Source organism: Papaver somniferum, unplaced genomic scaffold (genome assembly GCF_003573695.1).
Source record: "Papaver somniferum cultivar HN1 unplaced genomic scaffold, ASM357369v1 unplaced-scaffold_10, whole genome shotgun sequence".
Lineage (NCBI taxonomy): Eukaryota > Viridiplantae > Streptophyta > Magnoliopsida > Ranunculales > Papaveraceae > Papaver > Papaver somniferum.
In genome coordinates, this window is record NW_020618825.1 from 20,013,358 (window position 1) to 20,028,994 (window position 15,637).

The 15,637-nt window shown below is 36.8% G+C and overlaps 1 protein-coding gene and 1 long non-coding RNA gene across 3 annotated transcripts; one reads left to right on the forward strand and one right to left on the reverse strand.

The window, feature by feature from the left end:
* Nucleotides 1-3,662: 3,662 nt before the first annotated feature.
* LOC113326145 lies at nt 3,663-5,535 on the reverse strand. 2 transcript variants are annotated; one of them, XR_003348332.1, is made up of 5 exons: nt 5,367-5,535; nt 4,637-4,700; nt 4,382-4,546; nt 4,202-4,257; nt 3,663-4,121 (listed from the first exon to the last, which is right to left on the reverse strand). It is a non-coding gene; the product is annotated as an uncharacterized LOC113326145 (long non-coding RNA). The 2 variants fall into 2 exon arrangements; XR_003348331.1 differs by lacking the exon at nt 4,202-4,257.
* Nucleotides 5,536-10,149: 4,614 nt separating this feature from the next.
* LOC113326519 lies at nt 10,150-12,091 on the forward strand. The gene is made up of 2 exons (XM_026574233.1): nt 10,150-11,742; nt 11,924-12,091. Exons 1-2 carry the CDS (start codon nt 11,479-11,481, stop codon nt 12,089-12,091), a joined length of 432 nt encoding a protein of 143 aa, XP_026430018.1. The 5' UTR covers nt 10,150-11,478.
* Nucleotides 12,092-15,637: the final 3,546 nt, after the last annotated feature.

The following is a 15,637-nucleotide window of genomic DNA, read 5'->3' on the forward strand; positions in this document are numbered from 1 at the left end:
GGGTTCTGTTCTTCGTGTTCAATTCAAAGTATGATGGCTTTAGGGTTTTTATTTGTTCATTGATACAAGATATATTTTACTTTTTTAGCTTGATCGAATCAGTTTTTGGATATTATGGTGTCATATTTTGATGAAAATGATAGGTCTATTGGTTACTTTTCATTTGGAAATTTGGGGATTTAGAGTTTGGTTCTCGAGCAACTCCAACTCCCGCGACTCCATCAACTCCATTAACACCAATAGGATCAAGAGGATGGGACGGACTGTTGAATTGTAGTTATAGTGGCGCGATGGGGCCAGAAAAATGGGGAGTTTTGAATCCAACATTCAGGATGTGTGCTAATGGGAAAGCAAAATCCCCGATAAACATTGTGACAAAAGATTGTATGTCTAATGCAAAATTAGGACCACTGGTTAGAGAATTCAGCTCCACCAGCGGTACATTAATCAACAATGGCTATAACATTGGGGGTACTTTCCTTCAAAACTTCACTGATATTTCACTCATAATTATTTTTTGCCGATTACTGAAATGGCACCAACCCGTCAGTAAAGTGATTAATAAGTTGGAGACTTTCATTTGTTGTGCACGTAGTTGAAATATTCTAGTGGATGTGGAAGCGCCATGGTAGATGGGAAGAAATCCCCCCTGAAATCGATGCATTGGCATTCACCATCTAAACACACCATTGATGGAACTCGGTATACATAATTTTATTTTCCTTCTTTAGTTCTTTTGATTATAACTTAGATGTACAAGGTTCGTAGAGGACCCAAAATCTTTCCAGAGTAGTCAGCTTAATTAACGCTAAGTGCATAATCATATATATTTAGTTTCCCTCTGGAGCTTCATCTGGTGCATGCATCGGCAGAAGGGAGTATATCAGTTGTATCAATGAACAATCCTTTACCAATACGGCAAACCCGACCTAATTCTCACTGAGGTACACACAGATATTGGAAGATGCACCATTGCTAAGTTTGTGAAAACATTACTGTTGGCAAGATAATTTAACAGGTGATTTACTTTTGCGAATTTTTATTTTTCTGTCTTGGTCATGTAGCTTAAGATCACTATAGATCAACTAGAAGGGATACAATGCGCTCCCACCGAGCAAGTTTATCTTCCAGTAGGGGTCCTAGAGATGATTTTCGTAGTCCTGATGAATACAACTTTGAGTGTCTTTCAGTGAATACAATGTCATGCTACCTACATCGGTAAGTATTCAAGTGTTAGAGAATTTGATGCTACTAAAAGAATGTGTGATTTTTTAGAGGCTCAATTTCCCATAAATTTTGTTTAGATAATCATCTGCTTTTCAAGTTAGGTTATTTTCTTTCTGAAAATAATAAACCTGCCGTTCTTATTTCTGTATTGAGATCTAGTGTTTGTTACTTAACGGGGGGCTTGAAGAGGCTACAAATGAGTTCAAGGAACAATTAGGAAAGGGGTGCTTTTGGCATTGCGTCTAAATGGGTCATTGAGAAATGAATATAGCAAATTAAATTGCAGTGAAGAAGTTACACAAGTTGTTTGGAGAAAGTGGAAAGGAATCTAAAAACGAAGTGGATGTTTATAATTTCGGTGGAATGCTACTTGAGATCATATGTTACAGGATAGAAGTTTAATTGGAAGTGGAAGAGGAAAAGATAAAAGTTGGCTATAAGTACTTCCAGGTCCTTCAGTGTCCCTCAGTACATAAATAACTATTTTCTCTTTACCTTATCATCATCACCTTACCCTACTGCGACAAGCGACCTCCATGCCATCCATATTACGGAGAAGTTGAAGCTAACAAATTGTTAGACGCAAATATTTTTTATACGAAATCTATGCCAACTGCTCTTACACATTCCAAGTGGAATACTACTGTTCAGGACTGAGCAATCCTAACATTTCTAAGACTGGGCTAAGGTTCTGTTGCACGTAAGAAGATTGTTAAGCCCGGTGCGTACTTGGTAAAAGGACATGATTCTTAGAAATAACATATTTGGGTTTTGCTTCTGGGATTTGTTCTCCTACTGGCAGCTGGTACTTTAAATAATATAGAAGCACGAAATGATATTGTTGTTCCAACTGGGTAGAGGAGCAGCTTTACTTTGTTATTTTCCAGTATCATATCCACGGCCAAACCTGCCACTGGGGGTGTGGAAGCTACCAAGGCAAATGGGGTAGGAAATAAAGGGAAGAACCCATTCGTAATTGTGCTCATTTTATGTAAATTTAAATCATCCTGTATGGGAGAAAACTGCGATGAAAGGGGTACAAAAGAAGGAGAAAACTGAAAACATGATCAAGGTTTTGTTGATTGTTTCTTTGCTGTTTGCAAATTGTTCTGTTTTCGATTGATATATATCAAGGAACCTGAATGAATTAGACAGTACCGCCGGTGTTCAGAGAAAAATTATAGACCTGGAAGAATCAAGCTTTGATTTTCTAACCTTTTAGTAAATTTCACTATTTTGCTTCCCCGTATTGTTGCTTCAATGGGTTGCTTTTAGGCTTTTACTGTTTCTTGGTTGGCTTTCGGCTTTTACTATCTTGCTCCCATTATAGCTCGAAGTTGATTGTTAGTTACAAGTGATTTTCCTTTTAAATTTCAATTTTTAGGAATTTCTGTTTTTTTTTTCTGGGTTATTATTGGTCTCCTCTCTTGACCACTTTGTTCTTGTGGTTGAAGACGGGGATATGGATGTAGGTGCGGTAAAATATATCCATAACTGCATCTACCAAAGACGTCAAGGAACACAAATGATGCTAAAGAATGTGTCCGACACCCAGCGCAATAAGATAACAGCAGCGAAGTATTTGCACAGTTACATATACCAAAGCCATGACCACCCAGAGTTGTTCGACAAGATTCCCAGCACTAAGTGGAAATAAAGTGATTTACTTACAAGCCTGAGTTTGTCCTTAGTTTTTCTCTGGAGGTGTTCACTCAGTTGATGAAGAAAACAATGCTCTTAAGTTTTCAATGATAAACATACATTTTAGTGTAATGGTACCAAAAATGGAAATTTTGTAATTTGCATAAAACTTTGTAATATCGTGCCTTTGATTAGTTTTTTTAACCACCGTAAGATTTTAACTATTATTGATTGAATGCAAACTTATGTTTCTCTTTTTCCTTCACTTTTGGGCGTGTTCAATCTCCAAGGGGAGATTTTTCCTTCGGGGCGAGGCGAAGCCGAGTCACACCAAACGAAGCCGAGCCACACCAAATCAAAACTCCAGAGAGATTGGGAGGGGCGAAGCCACGCGACACCAAACAAAAATGCAGGACGGGGTGAGGCGAATCCACATCACACCAAACCAAAAATATGGTTAAAAGGCAAAATAAAATGATGGTAGATGGTTTGCGGGTCAGCCCGGTGCCACAAAATCTAGTTTTGATGTCTATAAAGATTCTTTGCTTCTATGAATTGAACATTTTGGCAACCATCTTAACACGTACACTATTGCAAACTTTACTCTCCCGAAAGAATTTGCTATTAAATGTACTAAATCGGTAGGGTGTTAGTTTAAAGATTTCACTTTTGGTGGGTTTGTTTGCAGAATTTATTGTTTCCAGGAATTCATAATCCCATGAGATTACAAATTCTGGGATTCATGTAAATTCCTTGTGTGTTTGGTAACTCAATTAAAATTCTCTTGGTGCAATTTTGATTCCTAGCCATCTTGATATCACCTAATCAATGTTCTGGCTTCCTCAAGTCCCTGTCCCAACTTACATTGTTGAAAAAAAAACCCTGCAACATTGTCTTCCATAGCCAGGATACAATCAAATTGAGCCGGATTCTTAAATTGATGGTCCCTCTATGAAGGTTCACATAAATTTTCATGCTGTGAAGCAAATTCTTCATTCCTCGGTAATTTTACATACTGTGAATTCTCCTTCTTTGGAATATTCAACTCTTCGATTAAGTATGCTTGCTCAAATTCCATTTTTTCGGTCAGGTTCCTTTCTTCCATCAGGTCATTCTCGGTTTCAATAAGCTGAAAATTAAGCTAAACTTTTACCAAACTTCATGTGATGTTTTTCAGACCTCCTCATCTTCGTCGAGTGTATGAAGGACGCCGTCACATTATCCAGATCAGTTCTGACATATACGATTTCAACCTGTTCAAGTGGCATAAATCAGCAAAAAAATATAAAAAAAACTATCACTTATAAGCTAGTGTCAAAGATAAGGAGTATACACAATGAATGTCAAACAAACAACGAAGTTGAGGGAAATATTAGGCATTTCATATACCTGACCAAACAACATTTAATTGATTAGAAGAAGTAGAAATCCAAAAAACAAATAAGCTACTTAAGAATCTGGATTTTTTGCATCTTCACTGTAATTTTGAAATCATACATTAATGACAACTTACCCCTGCCTAAGCAAAACAGGATTTGTACGTCGTGTCGGTGCAGCTAAATTCGTGTTTACGGCGCAGTTAATTTTGTGTTTAATTGAAGTGGAGCTAATAGAAACTTTCCCACTTCTATTGGTTTCTCTAGTTTCGGCCACCCTTTATATTTAACTATCAAAATACCTGAAACAACAACATTTAACAAAAAATTTCTATACCATAATTCCAATAAAATACTTACCATTATATATATAGTATTAACATGAAAATTACCTTCCCAGTGATTCTGTCACGGTCGTTAATCAAATATACTTTATCCTATGCATCCTGCCACAACCTATCAAATATACCAATTCATCAATCAATAACAGATACTTCATTCTTCTAAGGTCCTTATCAAACCTGTAAAGCAAGATAGTATTAATTCAATGACTCCAATATAAAATATGGACACATTAAAACAACAAATGCACTGTGAGTAAGAAATGTTGACGGAGCTTAATTGAAAGTCTTAAAAGTGGGGATTTCTGGCATACATTTCTTCATACAAAAAAATGTTGCAATGGTAGAACAAAGAATGACTACAGCATTCAATGTCACTGCTTAATGCTTACAAATTTCGAAAACAGAAAAATCACCCAGCTTCATGATTTGAATGAAACTACAATGTTTCTTTGTATCTGTTTCTGAATAGAATCCCATAAAGGCATAAATGGAAAAATCACCCAACTTCATGCATTTGAATGGAAGAACAATTTATCTAAATTATGCAAAGCCAAACAAAACAAAATGAAAATTAAATGTTGATCTCTCAACTCCTAATAAAAAAAATTCTAAACCTCAAAGTAACCAATTTAGTTGCCATCAGTTATAACTCTTCAGTCTTCAGTAGAAAACTTAAACATTAATTTTTCGTAAGCATTTCCACAAACATATAAGGCTCTAAATTGAAATTCCTGAAACGCATAACTGATTGCAAGCAAATGAACTTTGACAAACTTACATTGGAAATCATTTGTTGAGTTTCGCAGAATATATCCAGGAATTTGTAGAACAATTTTTTTTGGGAGGAGATCATTCAGAGTGATCGAGCAGTTGTGGATGAAGAATAGATTTGGGTTGGGCGTATAGGATTTTCGTTTCTTAACGGGGAAAACAGAAGTGGGGCTGTTAGTCGCTGAAAAACAAAAGAGTGGGTGTAGCGGGGTGGGTTTTGTTCACTTATAAACGGTGTAATGTGGGCCCAGAATCATTTTATTTCCCAATACTCTCGTAAGAGCATCCACAGTGGACGAGTATAACCAAATTTATGGGATGAGATCCTAACACAGTGGGACGGAGTAAAGATCAAATTTGGACCAAAGATCAAATTACAGACCAAATATGGTCGCGACCAAATCCCAAATTCTAATATAGTCGGGCGTAAATTTAAAGTACGCTTGATGCTGGGCGTAAATTTAAAGTACGCTTGTTAACGGGCGGAGATTTAAATTACGCCCGATGAAATTTTAATTAAATAAAAAAAAAAAGGAATGAGGCGGACTTTTAAAGTCCGCCTGTTAAAATGTGCAAAGAATGGGGCGGACTTTTAAAGTCCGCCCGATGGAAATTTAATGAGGCGGACTTTTAAAGTCCGCCTGTTAAAATTTACAAAGGATGGGGCGGACTTTTAAAGTCCGCCTGATGGAATTTTAATGGGGCGGACTTTTAAAGTCCGCCTGACGAAATTTTAATCATTTACCGTTGCGTCACACCACGGACTAAACCCAAATTTTGGTCTTTTTTTTGATCTTTGATCTTTGGTTTTGATCGCACCACTGCAGTTGCTCTAATAGCTCTCGACATCATCAAAAAGTGGGTGTTAGATAACCGTAGGGCCTTGGAAGCCACTTTTCACCCATTTTTCAAGGGATCGGCCGTTCATAAATAATAATTTTATTGTCCAATGTTAACCAAACATCGTTAATCCCCCTAAAAGAAAGAAACCTATTATAGGTGCGGACGAATCCATTGGAGGGGCTCAACCATGATCCTAATTTTTAGTTAGTTGGTTAGGGGGTGACCTTTCATTAATATGAATTGCTCTAGAATCATATATCATCTCACCTTAATCAAAATCTTTTTTCTCATTGTTTCTTAAACTTCTCAAAGTTCTGTGATTTAACAAATTGTTGGATTTCTTCGTATTTCAGCGAAGATTTCCTTAATCCTAAATTTTCAGAATTTCAATTTTAATAGCCTCTAGCAATCTTCTGTTTCTTTAAACTACTCCTACTCTTCTATCATGTCTATCTCTAAACATTCTACAATTCAACAAAATCAAAACTCTGAAATGTTTAATCAGTTCGCAAATCTTCTTAACAAAAACACACCAGCGAAGAAAATTTGTATTGATATTCCTTTACAAAACCCATCGAAGGACTATCAGAATTGTCTAGTTCTACAGATCCTCTCTCCCAGAACATTTCAAATCTCCAATGTCAGAGAACTTCTTCATAAATTATGGAATTCGTTTAACCAAAAGTTCTATGTATCTGAATTCACTTCTGAAACGAATGTTATCAAATTCGAATCTCATTCAGACTCTGAATTTATAATGGAATCATCCCCTTGGGTGACAAGAGATGATTTACTGGCTTTGGAGAGATTATTCCTAATAAACTACCCCAAGAATATTTGTCTGATAAAGTAGAATTCTGGGCACAACTACGCGGTTTACCGGTTAATTATCTGGATAGAAAATTTATCCAAGGATTAATAAGACACACTAGAAGCCATAGAACCATCACCACTCAAGAGGCTCGCAATTGCGTAAAATTTGCAAGAATACGGTGAATATCAAACAACCACTCAAATATTATATTTAATTTCCTACATCAAATGGACAGGAGATAACTGCTGAAATCAGATACGAAAGACTCTCTAGGTTCTGTTTGTTCTGTGGTCTTCTAGGTCACCTGATGAAAATGTGCCCAAAGGTTCATCAACTTAAGGATAAAGTTCACCAGGAATTTCCTCCAGAACTTCAACAACAGGCTTATGATCTTATTATTCCAAAATATAAGAGATCAATTAATGCCTCGGTAAAGAATTATGCCAATAATCTTGAAGAACTTGGAGAAGACATTGGTCAGGAAGATGAAATAATTGAATGTTTGGTTAATCGGAGTTCGGTATCAGCAAAGATCGCAGGGATGATGAGTCATCACTACAACTCATCAATGACAGGAAATTTACAATCCACGTCATCAGTTGAACTATCGTCCAAAACTGGGGATAACTTGCAAAAGCGGTTACCAGAATGTGGATTTGTGTTGAACAATAAAAATCAAACGGTTACTAAACAGTTCAAATACAAATCAAAAGTATCCAATCAGGAATCATCTTCGATTACATCCTTAACTGATAAACACATTCCAGTTAATGGTTCTCCAGTTATTTCTCATCGAGAAAGATATACGTTACCAGAAGCTACTTCAATTCCTTGTCTTCAACACATGAACTGAGAATTGGTTAAAGGAAAGTCAATTGTTTTTCAACAACAACAAGATTCTTCTCAATTTAATTACAAAAGTTCACAGTCTTTCCAAGTAGCAAAATCTTTTCAATTTATTACTAAAAAGTTAAAGTCTTCATCAACTGAGGTTTCTAGTAAATCTATCAATGAGAATCTTCATCAACTTTTATCCAGGCCAAACCATAAACCACAGAATAGTGACAGTGTATGGGTTCTACGGAATCTCAGACAATCATCCAAGATTACCAGAAAGCATTAATGGAAATCGATGGCTAGAGAACTTCGCATTGCCAATATTTCGGAACCAACTACCAACAGAGATTCAAGTAGAACTAGACGAATGCAGGATGGACTACGCATCGATTATGGATCCACACAATCAGAGATGGATTCAAGACTCGAGGAGGATTCAGATGATCAATGGGCGGTGGCGGCTAGCCCTAATTGGCCACACGGTCCATGTTAGTGTTTGCATGGAATTGTTGGGGGTTAGGGAATGACCCAACAATTCAAACTTTGCAATCATTCCTTAGAAGTACAAAACCAAGTATTGTATTTATATCAGAAACTAAATTATCTGAAGCTGATTCTTGTCCAATTCTTCGTAAACTTGGTTATTCTAATTCTTGTGTTATGCCGGTTCTAGGATGCAGTGGTGGTCTTTGGATGTTATGGCAGGATTATATTCAAACTGAAGTTATCTCTTCGTCTAAAAACTTAATTTATCTTGAAGTAAAAAAAAAATGGTGCGTTTCGAAGTTGGAATCTGCTGTGTGTTTATGGTTCACCAAATAGATTGGATAGAGGAAACTTCTGGCAGAGTCTCTCATTCTATTCCCAACAAATACAAGGCCCTAAATGTTATATTGGTGATTTTAATGCAATCTCTTCAGTAAGAGAAAAGTTTGGAGGTGATCAATCCTTGAACTGCAGAATAACTCATTTCAATAACTTCATCAGAGAAAATCATCTTCTAGACTTGGGTTTTTCTGGTCCAGCTTTTACTTGGACAAATGGAAGACAAATCCAAGGTTTAATAAAGCAAAGGTTGTACAGGGTAATAGCTTCTCCTGATTGGTGCTTGATGTTCGAGAGATCATGTATTTTGCATCTTCCAAGAATTTTTAGTGATCACTCGCCAATTTTACTTAATACTTGTAGAAATATTGCTCGGAATCCTCCATCATACAATTTTGAAGCTTATTGGTGCTCTCATACGGATTTTCTTAAGGTGGTTTTAGATTCTTGGAATATTAATCTATCTGGGGATTTAATTGGGAAGATGGCGTCTTTGGGTGGTTTCCTTCAAAGTTGGAGCAAACATAAAATTGGTTGCATTAAAAACATTATCATTAAGTTAAAAAGGAAGCTTCTTATTCTTCTTCAAGGTCTCAACCCAACGGTGGCAACGTTACAACAAGAGTATATTAATTCTGATCAACTAAATGAATACATAATAATGGAAGCTACATACCGGGAACAAAGGATGAAACAAATTTGGTTGAAAACGGGTGATAAAAATATAGAACAATTTCATCTGTCGTTTCAACAAAGAAGAAAGAAAAACAATATCTCCAGTTTTCAAACTAACAATGGACAATGGCTTACTAATACGAGTGGTATAGCAAATGAGTTAATTTATTTTTTCAAAAACTTGTTTCAAGAACATTTAAGTATCCAACCACCTTCTGATTTACAAGAATCTTCATTTGTTCCGGATGAAACTGCAAATAATGCTATATCATCAATTCCTTCACCTGAATTTATATGGAAGGTAATCAAAGAAATGAATTCCTTTGGTTCACTTGGTCCGGATGGATTCCCAGTAATCTTCTATAAGAAATGTTGGTTCATAGTGGGAGAGGACACTACAAAATTCATTCAATCCATCTTCAGCACAGGTGTTCTACCGAGTAAGTTAAATCATACACATATCAGCTTAATACCTAAAGTCAAAACTCCTACTACTGCAATGGAGTTTAGACCAATCTCATTATGCAATGTTTTGTATAAATTTGTTGCCAAAATAATTGTTATTAGACTGAGCTCTTACTTGGATAAGTTTATCTCTTGTCATCAAAATGCTTTTGTGAAAAACAGACAAATTACTGATAATATTGTCATTGCTAAAGAAATTTTTCGCTCAATGCATAAGTCTAAGTCGAAACAGGGATACTTTGCTCTCGAGCTGGATATGTCAAAGGCATATTATCGAGTTTCTTGGTCTTTTCTTAGTTTTATGCTTCATCAAATGGGTATTCATGATCATTCCCATAATCTGGTAATGAATTGTGTCACTATACTACTTTCTCAATTCTTGTGAATGGAGCTCATTATGGAAATTTCAAAAGTGGAAGAGGGTTGCGTCAAGGTTGTCCATTATCTCCAGCATTATTCATTATTTGTTCTCAAGGGTTGTCTTTCCTTATGGCTAAGTTTGAAGATTTGAATCTATATAGTGGATATCGGTTTAATAACAGAGGACCTTCAATTAGTCATCTCATGTTTGCTGACGACTTATTTTTCTTTGGGAAAAACTCAGAGATGAATATCAATCAACTGAAGAAAATCCTAGATATCTATTCCTCTTTCTCAGTTCAGATTTTTAATTTACTCTAAATCTTCAATTCATTTTAATACTGGTTGTTCTTCTTTTCACAAGTGGAGAACTGTTCAGAAATTTGGAGTTAGAGAAATGGATGTGAGTGAAAAGTATCTAGGTTCATACCCGTTGAAGTTGGATTACAACAATGAAACTCATGAACCTTTGATTTCAAAGTTTGATAACAAACTGGCAGGCTACAGATCGTTCTTTGTCAACTCTACTGAGAGAACAGTTTTGTCCAAAAACGTTCTTTCTGCTATTCTTATCTACTCAATGGGAACTAGTAAGCTGCCGAATGGTGTTATTAATCATATATCTCATATATAACGAGCATTCTGGTGGGGTCATGACATATACACAAGAAAATGTCACTTCATCAATTGGGATAAAATGGCAAGAGCAAAGGAAGATGGAGGTTTAGGTCTCATAAACATGGAACAAATTAATATTTCGTTAGTTTCCAAACTGGTTTGGAGATTCTTAACAACTGATGATGCTGCTTGGGTGAAATTATCTAAAGCCAAATATCTTCATTCTGTGTCTTTCTGGGATTGTGAACCAAAACCTGGAGATTCAAACACTTGGAAGGATATGCTTTCAATAAAAGAGATTTTTACAAATAATTGTTGCTGGTTTATTGGCTCTGGTAACTCGATACATATATGGAACGATCCATGGATTCCAAATATACCGGGATTTAGACCAACAAGATTGGATCAGTCAACGGTTCAAGTAGAAGTTGTTTCATATTTGTTTATCCAAGGCCAAAGAATGTGGAATATTGAGTTGTTGTCGTGGATATTTTAGCCAGAGCATGTAGAAGCAGTACCAAACATTTATATCCCTTAACACAAATCAATTGAAGATAAACTCGTTTTGTTAAAAACCAAGTCAGGTATCTTCACTGCAAAATCTTACTATAAAGTCCTTATAGATAATGTGGCAACAACTTCATTGATTTCTTTTTTTCATTGGAAACAATTTTGGAAGAAGATGGAAACTGAACAAAAAATTCATACTTTTATATGGAAGGTTCTTCATAATGGGCTGGCAGTTTACGGTAACTTAACAAAGTTCAACACTCATATTTCAAATATTTGTTCTCTTTGTAACTCTGAAGAGGAAACTGTTCAACATTTGTTGTTCTCCTGTCAGTTCTCTAAGGCAGTTTTTCAAGCTAGCCCTTTGCATATCGATATTCCAATGGATACTTCATCGATGGACATTATTCAATTTTGGTTAAGCCAAACTGATCAGGTAATTATGCTAAACCTAGGTTTGTGCATCTTTTGGAATATATAGAAAACACGGACTGACAAAGTATTTAACAATTTATAACCGTCAGTGCCTCTGTATATTCATAAAGCTTACAAGACTTTAAGAATTTGATTTACATCATGCTCTAAATCATTGTTCTTCAATTCCAATTCACCTGCAGAATGCAAATAAATGGCAAGCTCCTCCACCATACCATATCAAGATTAATGTAGATGCAGCTTACTTAGATGGAAAAGGTGCTGCAACGGCTGTAGCAATAGACTCGTCCGGTAGGCATTTGGGCAGCGAAGCTTTTTGCTTTGACTCTTTCTCATCGATGGTTGCATAGGCTAAAGCTTATGGTATTGGTACTCAACTGGTGAGAAGAAGACAAGGATCAAAGATCATTATAGAAGGGGATGTTGAGGACATTTCTAAAGCTATCATAGGGAAAACGAATGATATTCCATGGAGTATTCGTTCCACTGTTCTCTCAATTCAAGACCGCGTCAAGGATTTCGAGATTAGTTTCATAGTTGTTCTTAGAGACGCAAATTCAATTGCTCATGACTTAGTTCAATTTGCAATTTCAAACTTTCAAAACAGATGGTGGGTTCATCATGAACCTCCTTATTGTATTATGCAACGTCTCAATTTCTTTGAGGATTAATACTAATAAATATCTGTTTCCTTCAAAAAAAAAAACCAAATCAATCATCATCAGCAAAAATTCAACAATTAATCATCATCAACAACAATTCAACAGTAACTCAAAATCAGTCATCATCAACAACAATCAAAATCAATCATCATCAATAACCCTTTTATCAATCAAACCTAAAAAAGAAAAAAAAAACAAACAAACATAATTCTCTAACTCTAATCAACGACCCAAAATCAATTTATTCCAAATGAGATTGAAGTATGTTATTTTCTTAATCAAATTCGAAAAAAACGATTTCAGAACGAGTTACGGTTGGCTTTTTTGGTTTTCAGAAGCCAACCGTAACTTGTTACAGTTGCATTTTTGTTTTCACAAGCCAACCGTAACTAATTACAGTTGGCTTTTTGGTTTTCAGAAGCCAACCGTAAGTGAGTTACGGTTGGTTCCGAAAAACCAAACATATCACCTACGGTTTGATTTAAGGAGTCACGGTTGGTTTCTAAAAACCAAAAAAATGAGTTACGGTTGGATTAATGAGTTACGGTTGGCTTTAGATAAAGGTCTTTTAGAATTATTTACTAGTGACCCTATTTTGTCTTATTATAGTAGCCCCTCTAATAGATTCATCAGCCCCTATAACAGATTTCAAAAGAAAAGTACTTTTCTACATCACCACCTACTTTGGTAAGCTAGAAATGAACTTATTTATCGTCGACAACCACAACTACCAGCATCCGTCGTTAAGATAACACTTTATCTACAACAAGATTTCACTTGCGCAAACTCCGCGTTACCTCCTTAACTACCAAGCATGCGACCATAGGTAAACACCAATCGACCATGGGACAAATGAACAAAAATTTCAGTGGGATGGATATCACCCAACCCGGAATGCATTAAAGTAAAATATTGATGGAGAGACTAGAGGACACCCAGATCATGCAGAAGGAGGTTTTCTGCAAAGATACGGGGACATTAATAATAATCATATTGATGACACAACCTTTAGGGATCGTCGCGGTTTTAATGGAAAAGACTTCGGCATTGCTAACTAATGGCAGCCATAAAGGTGAGGATGCGTCAATTAATGGAATAGAGTCTGGTTTGAAACATACTCGAAAAATATTGTACATCATTAGAAGAGAAAAACCACCCTGGTACCTAAGAAATATGCAATAACCACTCGAAGCAAGCGATCCTACAGAAAACACTCTAACACATGTATAAAGATGTAATTCAAGCAGTAGACGGCCTGGCAGACCATGCCGCTGACAGAAATTAGATTTCGAACAATGGAGTATTAATTTGGAGCTCGACCAAAGGAATGCTTCTGAGATCAAAATTTTGATTAAACAAACTATAGTTCTCTGGTGTTTTAACATGGATTCTAATAGAGTTTGAGAAAATTGTAAGCGTCTTCCAATGACATGATAACTAGATTTTTTTTTCCTTTTAATATAATTGGTTGTACCCTAATATTTTATACCAAAAATGGGCTAACTTTGGCCTAAAAAGCTCCTCCTTTTAGCTAGGTTCATTGGGCTTAGTATGATCCTCTTATTAGCAAAGTATGACTAACTAGGCCTCACAAACACTATCCATAGAAGCTTTTGTACAAATATCCAAGTCAAGACAAGGAGGTGGCAATTGACTATAGCCGCGCCAGCATTGGTGCCACGTCATCACTGGTGCCATGTCAGCACTTCTGCCATAGCAGCAAATTGGAGTATCAACATAATGCCACGTCAGCACCATGGTGACACGTCAACATCCCACATCAGCAACAAGAACGTTACGTCAGCATGCAGTACAGTCAACAGGTGACGTGGTGGAACAGTCAGTATATTCTGTCGTACGGTCGGCATATTCCGTTAAAGTTAGAAACACCGTTAGAATATTCCGACAGCATTAGCATATACCGTTAACTGCTAACGGCGTCTATTTATCTTAGCAGGTCGCCGGCGGTTTTTCCCGGCGCCGTCAGTTCCGTCCGCCAATCCCGTCTGGCAACAGTTGGTTATGATTCGATACTTCACGGCTTACCAAGTTTGCATACTTCTCGGATATTTCCACCCCACACGTGAAAACTGGAGGATGTTTACGCCCGGACGAGTTGAGCTGGCTCATCGAGTCACAACCGAGTTGAGTCTATTGACTCATTGATTTTGCAGCCCATCCTCATTTGGCTTGATGATGTTTCTGCTCCACTATGTGGGCTTGGCCTATAACCCTTATGTTTGGGCCTTGGTTATATACGATTCATTACCTTGTTAATTCCATAACCCTAGTGGAAGTTTCTGGAAATATCTGGAAGGATTGTTGGCCAAGTCACATTAGGAATATTCTAGAATGTTCCAGAAGGCTTGGAGGGCAAGTTATGCTTATCTCGAAATTAGGGTTAAACCCTAATATGCAACATATAAATAGATGGGTTTACGACCTTTAAGCATCACAGGGTTTTTGCAGGTACCCCCAGCATTGTTCACGTGGAGAGAAAGGTAACAGTTCGATCAATATCAAAATCATCATCAGATTCGTGTTTAAGGTAAAAATATTTTACTATCCAAACATTGGCGCCGCTCCAAGGGGATTCGAGAAAAGAGATCGTGTTTTTCCCGGATCGACATCATGAAAAAACTAAAGCTAACTACACGAAGGATCGTTTCTGCTAGCAATCCGCAACGCACAGTAACTGAACTAGACGAGGTTCAATCAGCACCCGTTGTTCCTACTGGAAACAGAAGAGATCGAGATCTGATCGAGTTCGTGACAGATCCCCAGATCCGAATAGTCGGAGAAGAGAAAAACGACCGGTGATCGAAGACGAAGAGATGGATGTTGACCCCATACCTGATGGAGGAAATCCGCGAGCTCGAGTGAATAGAGAACTGGTGTTTGGCATCCCGTCAAGGAGGAATGACGATAGCACAGATATACGAGATGGACAAACTGCAACTCCTAGTACGGAGGAAGATCTGCATGAGGTGGAGAAAGAGAACGCTCTCCTGAGATTAGAACGTGTGAGCCAGTCTCTATCAAGGACTGTTGATCTGAACCGTCAAAACCGATTGAAATTTTTTTATCAAAACAGGAAGGGTCGATCTGTGTAGGAGTGATGAGTGCTAAAAAGTGCATATTTCTATATCTTTTTGTTGGCATTTAACTCATCTTTTGTGCATTAATTCTACATTTTATCCCATATTCTGTATTTTCTTTGTTTTCAAGAATAAA